Genomic DNA, 17,614 nt, shown 5'->3' with positions numbered 1-17,614 from the left:
CTAAGTTTAGCCCACGCGAAGCGTGGGTAAATTACCTAGTGTGTGTGTGTATATATATATTAACAATTAATTAATGCAATCAATTATTATTAAATTTAATTGATAATATAATTGAATATCTATATTTTTGTAGGTAGATCATCGTTTATGGATCTATAATATGCATTATTAAACTAGTGTTGGTTTGAAACCTGAGTTTATTAACGGTGTTAGAGATTTATTGAAAATACAATAACACTTCACATTTCAAGAATAATGGATTGGTTAGGTGTCCTTGTAATGCATGCAAGTACATAAAAAAAATTATAAACTAGGTACAGTTATGGTTCATTTGTACGTAATAGATATAAGCCTAGATATTTTCTATGAATTAATTATGGAGAAATAGATGTATTAGATGGTATGTTTTATAGTTCGATGTAGGTGGATGAATATAATGTTGTCTCACCACATGGTAAAATTAGTGTTGAATAGGATAGTGTTGAATAGGATAGGGTTGAATATGATAGGGTTCATGAAATGATCAATGATGCTTTCGGGATTTTAAGGTGGGATGGAATTGGAAAAATATTTTTGATGAAGCTCCTAATGAAGAAGAAAGATGCTTCTATAATCAATTGGAAGAGTCTAGTTGTCCACTATGTGAAGGGAGTCTGCATTCTGCCTTATCAAAAAACATCATCAACACATATTAAAAGAAGTATTTGATGATGAGATATTAAATGTTGAGGAAAAAATATCTAAGAATGAGGAAAATGAATCATTTGATGACAAAGAATGGGACGATAATGAAAATGAAACAACTGAGGAGGACGAATGGGAGAATGATGAAATTGAAACAAGCGAGGATGAATAGTGTAGAAAGAAAGCTAGTTAGTGTATTTTGCTAATTTTATTTAATTTATGATTTTAATATATATTATACATGTAAATTTGCATACAATTTCATCAGGCGATGACAATGATAGACATTGCAAGCATCTTAGAGTTAGCTAGACTAAACAGGCTAAAAAGAAGAAGACTACGAGACCCATAGATCTTGAGGATATTGCATGATCTATTTCTTCTGCACCAGAGCGCATCTGCTATGATACTCATTTGCTTGTTGTTCCATTTGGCACGGCGGATCCTCAGAAATATTACCTAATTACCGTCAACCAGTCGGTGCTTCCTCTACTTCACAGGCATTGCCTTCACGATGCATCAAGGAACTACCTTTACAGGCTATTCATCGAGCACGACCCTTATCGGCAGGTACTCCTCCACCTCTCATAGGTACATCTCCTCAATTATCTGCCATGAGGATGGAAGATTCTAGTAGCGAGCAGTCAGATGTTATGGACGGTATGAGTCCAGCGTTTTGTGCATCTTGATGTATCGCCCTCATCTACAACTAGACCTAGTTTTCTACGCCAGATGATGAGATGCCTGCTCTAGCTCCTGGCCAGAAGGACATACTTGGTAAAGTCATGATTGAGCCCGAAGGATCATTGTAAGGTGGTTTTGTTATCTATTTGTTAGTTTATTTTATTTATTTCTTATACTTTAATATATTAATTATTCATGAACTAACATATTTATTATGTGGTGTGCAGGTGATATCTTGCAAAGGATGATGCTCGGGCTTTAAAAGACTGTGTTAAAAGACTATATACACAGACTTATCACTTTTGGAACGAGATTTTAAATAGTATACAACATACGATATTTAATAACTTCACAATATACTACTTTTGACGCATGTGCATTGCACGTGAATATCTAACCATGCATTAGACTAATAATAATGTGAATATTATTAAATTAAAAAATTATGTAAATAATTATAAAATGTATAATAAATTATAAGTTCCTATGAATAGTGGATGTAAGCTTGCTTATGATTACTACTGAAAGTTAGTCACTTTAAAAGTATTTTAGTTACCCATTCTCTTCAATATACTTTATCCCCCATAGTGCATTAATTTGTTATTATCGTATTGTTGGAAATTTACTTTTAATATGACGCAATATAAATAAATATTGATGTGAAATATAAAAGATATACTAAATTGGATATTTTTAGTTTGAGTATTATATTAATTATCATTCATGTTAGGAAATGTTCAAATTTCATTGAACTTTTAGATTGTCAACGTCTAAAAAATCAACCGGTTAGTTTTTAAGAATAGAAGAATAGAAAACATTAAAAAAATCATAGTTAAAAAATATGAAGGAACTCCTTAATATATAGTTAACAAAGGGTAGTATGAGAATGCGCATATTGTTCCTATAAAATTTAGAATCATTTGAAAATGCCCCACTCATTGGAAAGTCAAAACTCTCTGAAAAAGTCGTAACCATTCAGCATGAAATGGTGTCTACTTTTAATATAATATAGTATAACATGAATAAATAAGTAAATAAACAAAACATAGAAGATATGCTAAACTGGATGTTCTAAGAAGAAGAAGAAGAACAATGAAAACTAGAAAATATTAGAGTTTAAAAATTTGACGAAACCCCTCTTTTATAGTCAACAAATGGTAGTGCATAAAAAAATTCTTGTTGTTATCAAAAAAGTGTCACAACCCTCTAGAAAAGTTACAACACTTCAAAAAGATCACAACTCATCGGAAAAGTCATAACTGTTTGGAAATATCACAACCCTTTAGAAAAGTCACAATTCTTCAAAAAAGTACAACCCTATAGAAAAGTCACAACCCATCGAATAGGTCACAAATCATCGAAAAACTTATAACTCTTTGAAAATGTCATAACCCTTCAATGTGAAAAGGTGCATGTTTTTAACATAATATAATATAAATAAATAAAATAAAATATATTATAATTATTTATCATTTAAGTTATGCAGTTAATTCTTTTAAGTTAGTTTAGAAGTAAAAAAGATAGATATGGATTTGTCTAATTTAAATTTGATATGAAATTTTAACTAATCAAGAAGACTTTTAATTTAAGGATATGTATAATATTTAAAAATGTCTTTTAACTTTGTGGTCTTACAGATGCACCCAAACAAACAAAAAAAAAAGAACATTCATGTTACACTAAATATAAATAAAAGTACAACAAACAAATTGAAAAAGTAGGAGTACTTATTAAATCTTCTTTAGACTCTTTAAACAAGTTTTTAGTCAAATCTTTTTCTCTAACAATTTGAGACTTTTCACAGCTTAAACACCAAGTTGTATTTTACACATTAGAAAATCATTCACTTCTTGTCAAGTAGAAGTTATTGCAAAAATACATTTATAATAATGAAAAGGAGTACATATTTGGACTTTCCAAACAAGTGTTTAAGAAAAACGTTTTTCTCCAACAGTTTGAGAATTTTCACAACTTGAACACCAAGTTGTACTGTGTGCACCAGAAAATTATTTAACATTTATGGGTATGAAAATTAGTACATATTAGTTATCTAGATAGTCTTTTCGTTTAAAGTTGCGTTATTCCATTCTTTCTGTTGCATCATTTTTTGTTGATCCATTTAATATAGCCACCTAATATTGTAGTTGCAGAATAGAACTACTATCACAATCTTCCGTGCGTTAAGAAGAAGAATAGAAACATACAAAATTCAAAGTGTGAGACAACCTCATATTTATAGACAACAAAGGATAATATGAAAAAGTGTTTATTGTGCCTTATAACATAAGTCACAATTCTTCAAAAAAATTACAATTTTTTTGAAATGTCATAACTCATCGAAAAAGTCATAACTCAATCAAAAAAATTAAAACCCTTCGGAAAAGTCACTATCCATCTTTTAATATGATTTAGAAAAAATAAATAAAAGTAATATAAAAATACAACATATTTACCAAAATTGGTGTTTTATGTTGGGGTATTATAGTAATCTAACATTGAATAACGTTAATTAGATCGACTGTAAAAAAAAGTAAAGTATATTGTGTGTGTGTGTGTGTGTGTGTGTGTATATATATATATATAAGTTCAGTATACTTTACTTTTTTTACAATCGATCTAATTAACGTTATTCAAATTTTTTTCAAAGTATGTGTACTTGGGAGTCGAGGCACAATTATGTCATTGCGACCACATTTGAGAGGAAGGCATCCGCCGGACTGTCTAGCTGGCTAAAGAAATTCAGGATAGTGTTGATCGCTTGGATTTGATGTTGCCTCATGTTTTTGATGAATCCGGTCTGTATTGGAATAGAGACAAGTTTAAGGCAATACAAGAACTGGCCAAAAAGGCTAGAGACAGTCTTAAGGGTGGCTCATTGCACACCGAAGGTGCAAAGACCATTGGAACAATTGCATCAGAGAAGGTAAGTTCTAATTCAAACTATTAAATAAATAATTAGTTGATTCGTATATATCGCTATAAGTTTCAGTTTTTATTTATATAAAAAATAATTGGGACGCACTCCATTGAACTGGAGGTTTCCAAGAAGACTTATGTCATAAAGAAACAAAATTAGTCGGATCCGGATATGTGGATGGAGGAAAGATCCGAACGAGCTTTTGTAAATTACTTAATATGAATAATATATATTAATAGTGAATATATTTAGATACGTATATATACTGATGTAAATTTTAATATTTAATATGCAGAATGAATTTTATCTGTAGAAGACTGAGAATTTACATAGTCCGGTTCAATTGACACCTGAACTTTCCATCCAAATTTGGAAAGAAAAAGTGGTAGGGGGACACACAAGGGTAGATTCTATGGTCTAGGATGTCGAAACGATGTAAGACAACTCCAGTCAGGCTTAGAAGGTATTGGAACGTCAGGTCAAGTTGAGGCACTTGACGTTGTTCAAAGTGTTGTTATGTCTGCTCAAATAGTACAACTAACACTGTTACGGGAAGAATCGGAGCGTAGAAGAGTAGCTGAACAACGAAACATGAGTGACCGTTCAGCAAATCAATGAACAAGTGATGAACCTCACTCGTCGACCTACTACTCCGGCTTTCGAGGACACCGATGATGATAGTGATAAGGAGGAGGATTATGTAGATCCCACTCCGTAGTTTAGATCATTGGACATTTATGAATTTTTTAAAATGAATTTTGAAAGAGTTTATAAGTCTTTAAATTTTGATTAAGATACTTTTGAATGTTATTTTAAGTTTATTATTTTATATTTTATGTAGATTGTTTATAATTGTGTGTTTGATTGGGCTAAATAGTGTCTAATTGAATTAAATTGAATTGAATTTACAGATGGGCAACAGAAATTTCTGCTGTTAAAAAAATTGTAGAAAAAGTGACGGACAGTGTTGTCTTGTCTGTCTCTTTTCTGGGTTTTATTTTTTTTAAACCCCAAAAATGAGACTGACAACGTAGTTTCGTCCGTCGCTTTTTCCGAGTTTTAATTTTTTTTAAAACTCAGAAAAGCGATGGACATAGTGGTTTTATCTCACTTTTTTGGATTTTCCAAAAATATAAATTCTAGAAAAGCGACAGATAGAGTCCTTTTGTTCGTCGCTTTTCAGGGATTTTTAAAAATAAAATTTTAACAAAAGCGACGGACTGTGTGTTCCTTTGAAAATAAAAAAAATGAAAATATTGCCACGGAATCCGTCGCTTTTATTAAAAAAATTCTTAAAAAAAGTAATAAAGCGACGCAGTCCGTTGCTTTTTGAATAGCGTCGGGCCAAAAAGCGACGAAAGTGACTGCGTCGCTTTTCCATTGATTTTGACCAAAAAAGCGACACATTCCGTCGCTTTTTGGAAAGTGTCGGGCCAAAAAGTAACGGAAGTCACTACATTGCTTTTTCATTGATTTTGACCAAAAAAGCAACACATTCCGTCTCCTTTGGCTGTCATTTTTTGACAGTTTTTTAGTAGTGCTAGTTGTGGGCAGCTTTGTGTCTACATTAAAATCTATATTAAAACTTATCATCTCTGCCAACCCCACCTCCATTAACACATCCTTCAGTCTACTGATGAAGGAGAGAGTGACGATGTTTGCTGAAGTTCACTGATTTGGAGTGGAGTTAGAGAGAGAGAGAGAGGTGGCGGTGGTTATTTTTTCTACAAAACGGGAGACGGCGTGAAGGTTTGCCGGCCGGAGTTGATGGTGTAACAGGTTGTTTGATTTGTGGAGTTGGAGAAGGAGGAAAGGAAATGGTGAGGGTCTGTCGAAGATGGAGATAGGTGATCATAGGGAGAGAGAATATTTGATTTCGCCTGCTGGAGGCGATGATGACTTTCTCGGTGAAATTTGGCAATTTCAGCATGGGAATGGAGGAAGTTGTACGGTCATGTGGACTTCAAAAAAAAAAATGGGAACAAGGCAGCCTGTATGTAGATTCCCAAATTTTATTTGAAGAAAAAAATTAAAATTTTATTATATTAGCACCTTTTATTTAATAATTTAGGTTAATTTTTTTAAAAATTAATTAACTAAGATTAATATGACATGTTATTAATTTATATGACATGTCAATCTATCGAAGGGAGAATGAACTACACACGTGATAGGAGGGAGTTTAAAAATCTTCCTTTGATTGAATTTACGGGTTTAGTTGATAAATGGTTAAGTAGAAGGGTCCATAATCAGGGGCGGATCTATGTATCAAGGTGGGGGTGCCACGGCACCAGTGTAGGTGTGTGGTGCCCGTGGTTAACGATCTAATTTTCGACTTTTGGGTCACAAGATCGATTCTCTGTTAGCTCTTTTTTAATGCATTTTCTGTTTCTTTTGAAAATGTTGGGGCTTGGATTCGAAACCGTAATCCACACATGATAAAATCAACGTTAACACCATTTGGTCATGGGCAACATTTGACTTAAATAGACATTATCCTAATATGGCATATGTAACGAAAAATTACAAACGGTTGAGACTTAACGAATAATAATTTGATCACTCAATTAACCTAATGATATGGCACCCACTACCTTTAAACCCTAGATCCGACTCTGTCCATAATACAAACACGTACAACTATAAGGGTCTACTAGATCATTTCGCCTACTTAGAATAAAGATTAGAACGTCTCTTGTGTGGTTGTAAATTGTGTCTTACTTTTGCTTGAGAATATTAGTGAAAACAGTTTAAAAATTTGTGAGACAAATCGTGGTTTTACTTCCTTGAGTAAGGAGATTTCCACGTAAAGTTATGTGTGTTATCATTACTTTCAGTATCATTTTATTTACCATAACAGTGCTAAGGATGTGATCCTACAATAGCTAGTGGACGTATACATTCTAACTGATGGTATCAATTCCACTAAAAATATATTATATGAATAAGAGGGTGTGTAATGTATCGCTCAATAAATTGAAGCATGAAATCAACTTAATCAAACAACTTCAAAAAAAAAAAAAAAGTTGCACCTCACTAAAAGGGAAAATTAATTAGAGTGGATAAAAGTCTCATAAGTGATTGATGAATGAACTGGTAATCTCCTTATATGGACCCCTCTCTGAGTTAGATTCAGTTGACATATCTCTAATAGTACTATATTTAGGCACAGAGAGAAAAAAGAACAAGCATCCACAAATTCAAGGGCTAGCAATTTATTGAATTAAGCAAATATATGAAAATGACAATATGTAAATATGACAAGTAAATTAAAGGAGGCAAGAAAAGAAGCAACAATGTCCTCAAAGTTTAACAAAACATTATTTTGTTAGAGCATTTGTCGGAGTAATTTTCCTAATTTGCTAATAAAATGGCAAGGAAGAAGAATTCATACAAAGAGAGGGAGAGCTCTTATACCCTCAATAAAATCCTGGGTAAGAGCTATAAAATTCATTAAAATTGTAACATATCTCAAACTCTCTTTGGTTAAAAGCAAAAATAATAAATAAAAAAAGGTTAATTGTTGCAAAAAAAAAAAAAAATAGCCATGACAATTATTAATGGATCATCTTTAGCCCTCATTCTTGTTTTGTCAACTTTGGTTACCTGCAAATGCAATGCAGCTGGGGTTCCTTTAGCTGATCAAACCATTTTTAATGTCATGGATTTTGATGCCAAACCTAACTCAGAACTTATGAGCACACAGGTAATTCTTCAAATATTAACTACATATGAAAGCGAAATCTAAATGAAATTTTTGGGCTGATAAATATATTTAAAATTCTATAACGGATGAATGCAAAAACTATCTATAATACGATCATTTATCTTATTCAATTCTTTTGACCTACATATGTTCTTAGTTCAATGTCATTGTATTGATATTCTTGAAAGAAATAATTAGGTTATTCATATGAGATAATCCTGAAATTAAAAAACAAAATAATACTGATAGGAGAAAGAAAGAACATCCATCGATAATATGTGTGTTATTGAATCGTTCAAATAAGACTTCTCTTTTTCTCCACCATAATTTTCCTGGTGCAAAATGAAAAATGAAAGCAATCATCTTGTTCCTAAATTCTTTGTGAAAGATTATTGAGAAGAGCGTCTTCGATGAAATATTACATGTAAATGGCTTTAGAGTGTGTATTTGGTAGTGTAGTCCGTGTTAATAACATGTGAAACTTACGTTCTTCATTTGTGTAATGCATACATATACATGTCAAATGGGAATTACTACATTTCGGTGAACATAAATGAAGCCAGAATTTTTAGTTTATCAAATTATATGATTATTTTTTGCTTATTGGATTCTGAACATATTATTTGTGTATGTATTGATTGATTGTTTGAAATCAGGCATTTATGAAGGCGTGGCGAGCTGCTTGTGATTTCACTGGTCATGCAAGAGTTTTTGTCCCTCCAGGGGTATATACACTGGGAGAGACCGTATTTGCAGGACCCTGCAAAGGGACACATTCTATAATACTTGAAATTGCAGGAACTTTAAAGGCAGTGCCTGATGTTTCTGAATATTCAAACTTTGCTTGGATTTCGTTCGAGTCTATTAATGGCGTTATCATTACTGGTGGAGGCACTCTAGATGCTCAGGGACAATCTGTTTGGCAGTTTAACGACTGTAAAACGAATCCTAATTGTGTCCACCTACCTGCCGTAATTTCCTCATTCATCTCAATCATTTAACTAATTTTTCGACATTATGGATCACTAATACTTTGCTATTCTTTTTTTTTTTTTGTAGACCTTGCATTTCAATAATATTCGTAATGGAAAAATAATGAGGTTGAAGTTGATAAATAGCATGGGATTTCATTTACATATTACTAGTAGCTATTTGGTAAGGTTCCATGGACTTACAATCGATGCCCCTGAAGATAGCCCAAATACTGATGGAATACATATAAGCAAGTCCAACACCATAAAACTTTCCCGGAGTGTCATTAGGACTGGCGATGATTGTGTTTCATTCGGACAAGGTACAAACAATGTCACCGTTAACAAAGTCACTTGTGGCCCTGGCCATGGCATTAGGTACATAATCTTCTACTCCCTCCGTCACTAGAGCAATTTAATTTCACTCGTTATAATCTCACAACGTTATGTTGTTTGTGGTAAATGAAAACACAGTGTCGGTAGTCTTGGTAAGTTGGCTGGCGAATTGGAAGTTAGAGGACTTATTGTGAAGAATTGCACGTTGAGAGGAACGACAAATGGTATCCGAATCAAAACTTATGCAGGGGAAAATGCAAACAGAGCATTAGGGATGATGTTCAGCGACATTGTTATGGAAAACGTTAAAAATCCAATCATCATAGACCAGAGCTATGGTGACAAATCAACCGATGTAAGTTCAATTAATTTCATATACAATTAAGATTATGAGCAACATTTGATCGATCACGAGTAAAATCTGATTTATAATGTGTTGAATTTTGCAGTCGTTATCACAAGTGAAAATAAGTGATGTGGTTTACCAGAACATAAGGGGAACAACAAGCAGTGAGATACCGGTTCAACTGTTGTGCAGTTCAAAACTCCCTTGTGAAAATGTTCGACTCACAAACATAAATTTGAAGCATATAGAGAATACGCCAATTACTTCTCAATGTCAAAATGTAAATGTTGGCTATACTGGCGTTCAAATTCCGTCACCTTGTCAGGGACCTTCGTCATAGTACCCTGTGATCAATTTGGAGTGAAAATGCAAATGTTGGCTATACAGTGGAGAGAAATGCAGAAAGCCAATCTGATCAACGTCGATGTTCAAGAGTAACAAGAACTGATCGAAAATATGGTGTCGTAGACAAAAAGATAATACCTCCCACCCACCATCAACACGTACAATTAGTGGTATGGATACAAGTCTTAGGACAAAATAGGTATGGATGTAATTCTCATTGTTCTAATTCCCTCTTCCGCTTGTAATAGATTTAAACGAAAAAAAAAAAAGTTTGCCCTCACATCTTTTATATATTCACCTTTCACTATGCACAACTCCACCCCAAATTCCCAAAAAATATACAAAAAAAATTACTAGATTTGTAGTATTTGGTTATAGTAGTTAAAAGAAGCCATCCCTTGGGGATATGTATAAAAGGAAGATTTAAATTAGTTTCGTACTTTCGCTGTTTTATTTATCTCTTTGTAATAGTTCGATCCTTGATTCAAAACTGTATATATTATAACTTATGCGGGATTTTAACCCCAAATTCACTAAAACCAACGACCTAACAAGATTATAAAAGCAACCCTAAGATCTAAGTATTGTTATCTTTCCAAATTACCCCTAACTTGGAACAAATATTAACTCTAAAATACTTCTAAGAAAGTTGAACTCAATAATTAGGGATGATGTATGGGTATTAAAAACTTTGTAAGTAATAAAATCTTATTATTAACTATAAAAAAGTTAACATTTTTTATGACAGACAAATACGTGCTAATATAATTTTTTGGACAATAGAACACTAACATTTTTGGGTATATGATTAATGATCCATGTTTAGGGATGATTGATTGACGATTCTTTTTATCACACAAAATTCTTGTGTGACAGAATATGACTGATAAGAGATTAGTAAACAACTTTGATTTTTGACAAGAAGGAAACGCTACTAGCTGGAAAGTATTCCATATAATAAAGTCCATGAAGCCAGAGTGCTGTCGCACTAAACGATTACCGTTCCTTAGATACTCCAAGCCACAATCTGTATTGTCCTTGAACCTAGACCATGGAAGGTTGGTTATAGTTCCATTCTATTAGTGGGATCCATAGCCCGCGGCTCTCTCCCAAGCCAGAAAGAAGAAGGTAGTCTAGGACTACCTTAAGCCTAGAAGAGAAGTACGGAGGACTTTCAGTTACAATTTCTAGGTTGGGCAAGCCGCCAATTAGCCATTGGTGAAATTTTTGGTGGAATATAGTCTCACTATTGTGACTAAAATGGTGCTTTGGAAGAAACATGAAATTGGTTTCTATAAGTGTAACAAAAATGGGGTTTTATAATGAAATTCTAGACCTTGTGCAAGGGGCTTTTGTGTGAGAAATTTCATATATTTAGAGAAGGGAATCAACTCGAGGATTTTATTACTAACATAGGTGTTCATTTTGAAGGTTCGGATAATTTCGAGAGATCTCCTCACATAGAAGGAAGAATATTTATACACAGAAAAAGCAAATTCTAAGTCTTAAGAGTACAAAAGTGTCAAAATAGATGATATCAATGTAACACTACAAACACGCAAGCAAGTAACGAAGAAATGTCATCAGCAATAGTATTACTATCAAGAAATACTATATATTTTCAAACAATTACAATATCTAAGGTGTTGTTTGATTTAAAACTAGTTATCTCCGCATAAACTCTGGGGTTAGTTATACTGGGATAACTTGTCCCACCATGTATATGGAATAATTATAAATTGTGGATAAGTTATTCCAAACATGTCAATCAAACAAGACATCTAAATTTTATTTAAAATAAGTTAAAAGTGTCTTACAAGTTTTCAATTAAAAAAATAGGACAGGTAGGCCCTTATATTATTCTATTTTTTTTATTTTTAATATTAATAAAAGGACTAAACTAATAATATCTCGTAGTTGTGTGGACAACTACTGAAGTTACTTCGACAACTATTGAAGTTGTTGAACGACTAAAGAAGTTGTCTCGACAAGTATAATAGTTGTCGGACGACTAAAGAAGTTGTTCCGATAACTATGACAATTGTTGAATTAAAGTGTAAAAGTTAAAAGTTTGAGATTATTGTGAAAACATATATATATATATATATATATATATATTAACTTGAAGAACTCCTACTTAATTGACAAATACTTATCCCTCACACCAAACGAGCGATTAGTGTAGGAATTACCAGTCAGGAATTGATGATATTTTTCCTGAAAAAACGATTGAGTAGCTGTAAATCTTTTTTAAACAATGGTATATATTAGTGTGATTCGACCCTCAATCTGTTGGAAAACATAATAGGTATCGAATCAAATTTCAAACAAGTATACTAAACTGTATAAGCATTGTTACTTGATTAAAGCAGCCCCGGCGTTTAATTTAACAAAGAAGTGAAGAATTCCATTGTGACTCCATCGATTTCTCCGATTTCGATTGCTCTGTTAGCAATACCCTTTCATAATTGAGCTTCAATTTCCTTTGTATTGAATGTGCTAGCATATACTACTAGTTGGTTCTTTGTTTTGGCTGCTGGGCGTTTCTTGAGTAAATTAACTTAATGACATATTAAAAATTACATATTACTAGTCATTAACTGAATGTCAAATTAAAAATTAATTATTATGAGTAATTTCCCTAGATAGCCACTCATTTTTAAAAAATTACATAGGAAAAAGTACATTATTTCTTTCATATTATGATGTCATGTCACATTATTTATTTTTATAACTAACTAGTAATGGACAGTTTTAACTATTTTTTAAAACTAAGTTTTTTTAATTTTTTAATGACAATTATTATTTTTACTATAAGTTTTTTAATTAATATTTTAAATAATAATTATAATTTTTTATGGTGCACTTTTCTTTTGATAGATATTTCTACATTCCATTTTGTTGGAGCATTCCCTAAAATCACTAAAAGTGTGCTAAATATAAATAGACATTATAATTTTATTTATAAAATAATTCAATTTTGAATTTTGAATTTTTAACCTTATAAATTGAAATTTGAAGCATTTAAAGATCTTTCAATTTTTTTCCTGTAATAGCCATTACTGTTTTTATTAAAAAAAAATTTTAGTTCAATTTCATGTTTTTCTTTAAAATTAAAATTAGAGGCATTTTAAAATCATCCATTTTTTGCTGTTATATTTTTTTTAACAAAAAAACTTTTATTTTCTATTTAAAATAGCTATATTAAAATTCATGCTTTTTTTAATTGCATTTTTAGAGCATATTTAAAATGTTTTTTGAAAACTTAAAATTCTTGAATATTTGTGGTGTTGACATGTGACACTTTTTACTTCTCCTATTATATATATATATATAAAAAAAAATAGACAAACCCACATATCATACACAGTAAAAAAATTACATTAAGTACTGTAACTCTTCCGGCTTTTCAAGAAAATATGTGAATTCCTCTAATTCTTTAGAAGAATTAGAAAAATATTAATAATAAGTTAAAAATGTGACATGACACCTAGTAAAAGAGAAATAATATATTTTTTTGTGTCAAATATATTTTAAAATAAATAGATAAAATTAAATGATATTCTAGTCCTAACACAAACATAAGTGGTACAAACTGTCTATGAAATTACTCCAAATAGTCCTAACACTTTCTAGTTTTCCACGTAGAATTCTAACCTTATCTAACAAATTATTAAAATCTTTGTATTTAAAAAAATATGAATTAAATAAATAATAGTAGGAGATATTTGTTCCATTATTAAGAGAAAATCCCTCAAATATCTCTCATTCCATTTAAATTTCTTAATTATTGTTTAATTGATTGTTATCACAATTATCAGTACTCTCTCTCTGTGCTTTCCATTTTTTTTTGGCTATCTTCACCATTTTTATTATTGTTAATTTAATAATAAAAAAATGAATCGTCATCAATATTGATTCAAGACAGAGAATGATAATATTACAGGTTTGTTTTTATGCCTTTTTTATTTTTATTTTTTGTGTCGATTTAGATTTTGTAACAGTAGTGTGATTACTTTGGATACAATAGGTTCGTTTATCTTGTTTTAAGAGTTAATTCTTTGATAAATTATTTTTGTTGAATCTTTTTTCTTTATTTTTATATGCTTTTTGTTAATTTCTTGTTTTTTTTTTGTGACTGTCTTTTTTCATTATTAGCAATATTAAATTTTTTTAGAGGGTTCTGATTATTTTATCGAAAAAGGGTCAAAAATATCTTTGAACTATTCGAAATAGCTCAAATATACCCTTGAACTATATTTCAGCTCAAATATACCCTTCCCCTCAAATTATAGGGTCCACAATACTCTTCTCATTAAAAGGAACCGTTAAACACCACTTGAATACCATGTGGATATCACATGGCATGCCACACAAGCCAAAATAGTTCCACTCATATCACGTAGAAAATAAACTTACCCCTATTTTCTCCCAATTTTCTCTATTTCTCTTAGTATTTAGAAACGATTTTGTTAAAAGTAGTTGTCCATTAGTTAGTTGGTTACATAACTAACTATTCAAAAGTTTTAAAGTTTGTTAGTAGTTAGTTAGGCCTATTATTGTAATTTCACTTTATAGTTTGTTACCTCGTTTAATGTGCTGAATTAGTTAGTTAGTTAGTGATATTTTTGCTGCTTTGTTACAGCCTCTGATTGCTATATAAGCAATGCAGAGCATCACTCGTTTGGCATGATAAATCAATACAACATTTCCCTTTTTTTTTCTCTTCTTCATTTTGCAGCTTCCTCAAGATTCTTCAATGGAGTGAAGAACTTGAAAGCCTACTGTTTTTGTTCATGGTATCAGAGCAGTGTGATCTGTAGAATTAGTGAAGTTTAAATCTCTATCCATTGTGAGAATCTGTAGCTTGAGATCTGCAGACATGGTGGGAATGAAGATAGATCAGAATGATCCATTATATATTGGAAATTCTGATAGTTCAAGTGTTGTGTTGATTCCAATCAAACTAATTGGATCTGAAAATTATGGAGTTTAGAGTAGGGCAATGAGGATTGCATTAATAGGGAAGAGGAAGTATGGTTTTGTAACTGGTGCCTGCACTAGAGCTTTATACAAAGATGAATTGCATGAGCAATGGGAAACTTGCAATGCAATTGTGTTGTCTTGGCTGATGAACACAGTCAGTGAAGAGCTCCTTAGTGGTATTGTATATGCCACAAATTCTTTCTCAGTATGGAATGATCTAAAGGAAAGATTTGACAAGGTGAATAGAGTAAGGATCTATCAATTACATAGAGATATCACCACTCTTTCACAAGGAACAGATACTGTATTTCATTACTTCTCAAAGTTAAAAACATTATGGAATGAGTATGATGCTATAGTTCCAAATCCATGTAGTACTTGTTCTCAATCGATGGAGTACAATGATCATTTAGAGCAGATGAGATTGATTCAATTCTTAAGTGGCGTGAATGAGCCATATGATCAGGCTAGGAGACAGATACTACTTAAAGGAACTACACCATCTATGAATCAAGCTTATGCTATGATTATAGAGGATGAGATTCAACACTCAAGTTATATGGATAATGCAGTCGAAAAATCAAGTTCAATGGTGATGAGTGTTAACAGGAATCAAGGAGTAGGAAAGGAACACTACAAAGGGAAGAAATGTGATTATTGTCATTTTTCTGGTCACACAAAGGATAATTGCTACAAGCTGATTGGCTATCCAAGTGACTGGAAACAAAGGAAGAAACCAGGTTATGGAAATGGGAATGGAAACATGAGAAATGGTACAGGCACAAGTCAATTCAATGGAGGACAAAGTTCAGGAAATAATGGTGGATATGGAAGAGGATATCAGTCTGCAAATAATATCTCTAATGATCATTGTGATCATTCTAATACTGTATCAACTAATCAGGTGGAAAATAATAACTTGTTAAAGGTGCCAAAGGGACAAACATTCACTGAGAAGGAGTACAAACAAATAATGGAGATGCTAAACAGAGATGTACATGAAACAAAACAAGTCAATATGACAGGTATTACAACTTGCTTAATGACAAATCCTATTATTCAAGATTGGATTGTTGATTCAGGTGCAACTCATCATATCATTGCAAATAAACAGTTACTGACTAGGATACATGAATTAACAAAGTCACAAATAAATCAAGTTCATCTTCCAACAGGTGACAAGGTTACAGTCAGTCATATTGGTGAAACACCTATATTTGATAGTGAAGTGGCCAGAAGTGTCTTGCATGTGCCAGATTTCAAGTTCAGTTTATTATCAGTATCAAATATTACAAGAAAACTAAATTGTTTTGTATCCTTTTATCCTGACTTTTGTGTGTTTCAGGACCTCTGCAGTGGCAGGGTGAAGGGGATTGGTAAAGAAGAAGGAGGATTGTACAGTTTTAAGGCTAACTTTTCATCTAAACAGAAGGAAGAAATAAGGTGTACACAAGAAATAGTAGCTGCAGGAGCTGCAATACAAGACACAGATATATGGCACAGAAGGTTAGGACATCCATCTCAACAAGTATTGAGATATCTCAAGTTAGATACAAGCAGTAAAGGTGATGGAGTATCAACTCATTGTCCTGTTTGTCCTTTAGCCAAGCAAACTAGACTTACTTTCCCTATTAGTACTACTAGAGCATCAATAATGTTTGATGTTGTTCATATGGATCTATGGGGACCTTACAAGACCCCTACTCTAGATAGAAAGTACTACTTCTTAACAATAGTATATGACTATAGTAGATTTGTATGGGTTCATTTGTTGCAGTTAAAATCTGAAACCATTGTGGCTATCAAAAATTTCTTCTCAATGATCAATACTCAGTTCAATTCTCATGTCAAAATTGTGAGATCAGACAATGGCACAGAATTCCTTAATTCACAATGTAGAGAGTTATTCAATCATCTGGGAATATTACATCAGAGTAGTTTTCCTCACACACCATAACAAAATGGTGTCGTTGAAAGAAAGCACAGACTCATTCTTAATATTGCAAGAGCAATCAGATTTCAAGATCATCTACCTATCGGATTTTGGGGTTACTACATTAAGGCTGCTGTGTATTTGATGAATAGATTACCTTCATCAGCCAACTCCAACAAAAGTTCCTATGAGTTACTTCATTGTAAACAACCTGGTTTGTCTCATCTAAGGGTTATAGGTTTTCTTTGCTATGCTACAATAATTCCTAAGAGGGATAAATCTTCAGCAAGAGCTAGTGCAGCTATTCTCTTAGGGCATTCAGAATTACAGAAAGGCTACATATTGTTGGATATCCATTCTACTAAGGTGTATGTGAATAGAGATGTGATATTTCATGAAGAAGTATTTCCATTTGCTAAAGTGATGCCTCAACTTGATCCCTTAGTTGTTGTACATGGTTCTCCTTTAGAGAACACAGAAAGTCAAGCTGTTGAAGCTGAGAATGATAATGAAGATAATAGGAAGCTTGCAGACACTGGTACAGTTAATGAAGACAGTCAGAATGATGAGATTGAGAATGCTTCAGTAGATCAGATGTCTATACCTAGTTTAACAGAGGAAGTTACAGAAAATACTCATGCAGTACCATCACATGTTGAGTCCAATATTAGAAGATCTTCAAGAAGCATCAAGGAGCCAATGTGGA

The 17,614-nt window shown here is 32.2% G+C and overlaps 2 protein-coding genes and 1 pseudogene across 2 annotated transcripts; all 3 read left to right on the top strand.

The window, feature by feature from the left end:
• The first annotated feature begins 255 nt into the window (after nucleotides 1-255).
• LOC138345929 (uncharacterized) lies at nucleotides 256-5,003 on the top strand (annotated as a pseudogene).
• Nucleotides 5,004-7,493: 2,490 nt separating this feature from the next.
• On the top strand, nucleotides 7,494-10,428 carry LOC101263150 (exopolygalacturonase-like). The gene is made up of 5 exons (XM_010323589.4): nucleotides 7,494-7,991; nucleotides 8,648-8,962; nucleotides 9,051-9,340; nucleotides 9,437-9,653; nucleotides 9,748-10,428. The coding sequence occupies exons 1-5, from the start codon at nucleotides 7,833-7,835 to the stop codon at nucleotides 9,982-9,984; spliced, it is 1,218 nt and encodes a 405-aa protein (XP_010321891.1). The 5' UTR covers nucleotides 7,494-7,832; the 3' UTR covers nucleotides 9,985-10,428.
• Nucleotides 10,429-13,780: 3,352 nt separating this feature from the next.
• On the top strand, nucleotides 13,781-16,769 carry LOC109119976 (uncharacterized). Its single transcript, XM_019213202.3, has 2 exons — nucleotides 13,781-16,000; nucleotides 16,321-16,769. Exons 1-2 carry the CDS (start codon nucleotides 14,995-14,997, stop codon nucleotides 16,353-16,355), a joined length of 1,041 nt encoding a protein of 346 aa, XP_019068747.1. The 5' UTR covers nucleotides 13,781-14,994; the 3' UTR covers nucleotides 16,356-16,769.
• Nucleotides 16,770-17,614: the final 845 nt, after the last annotated feature.

The sequence above is a fragment of the Solanum lycopersicum genome, chromosome 1 (genome assembly GCF_036512215.1).
Source record: "Solanum lycopersicum chromosome 1, SLM_r2.1".
NCBI classification, from domain to species: Eukaryota; Viridiplantae; Streptophyta; class Magnoliopsida; order Solanales; family Solanaceae; genus Solanum; species Solanum lycopersicum.
Note: the sequence above shows the minus strand (reverse complement) of the source record. Positions and strands in the feature narration are given on the sequence as shown.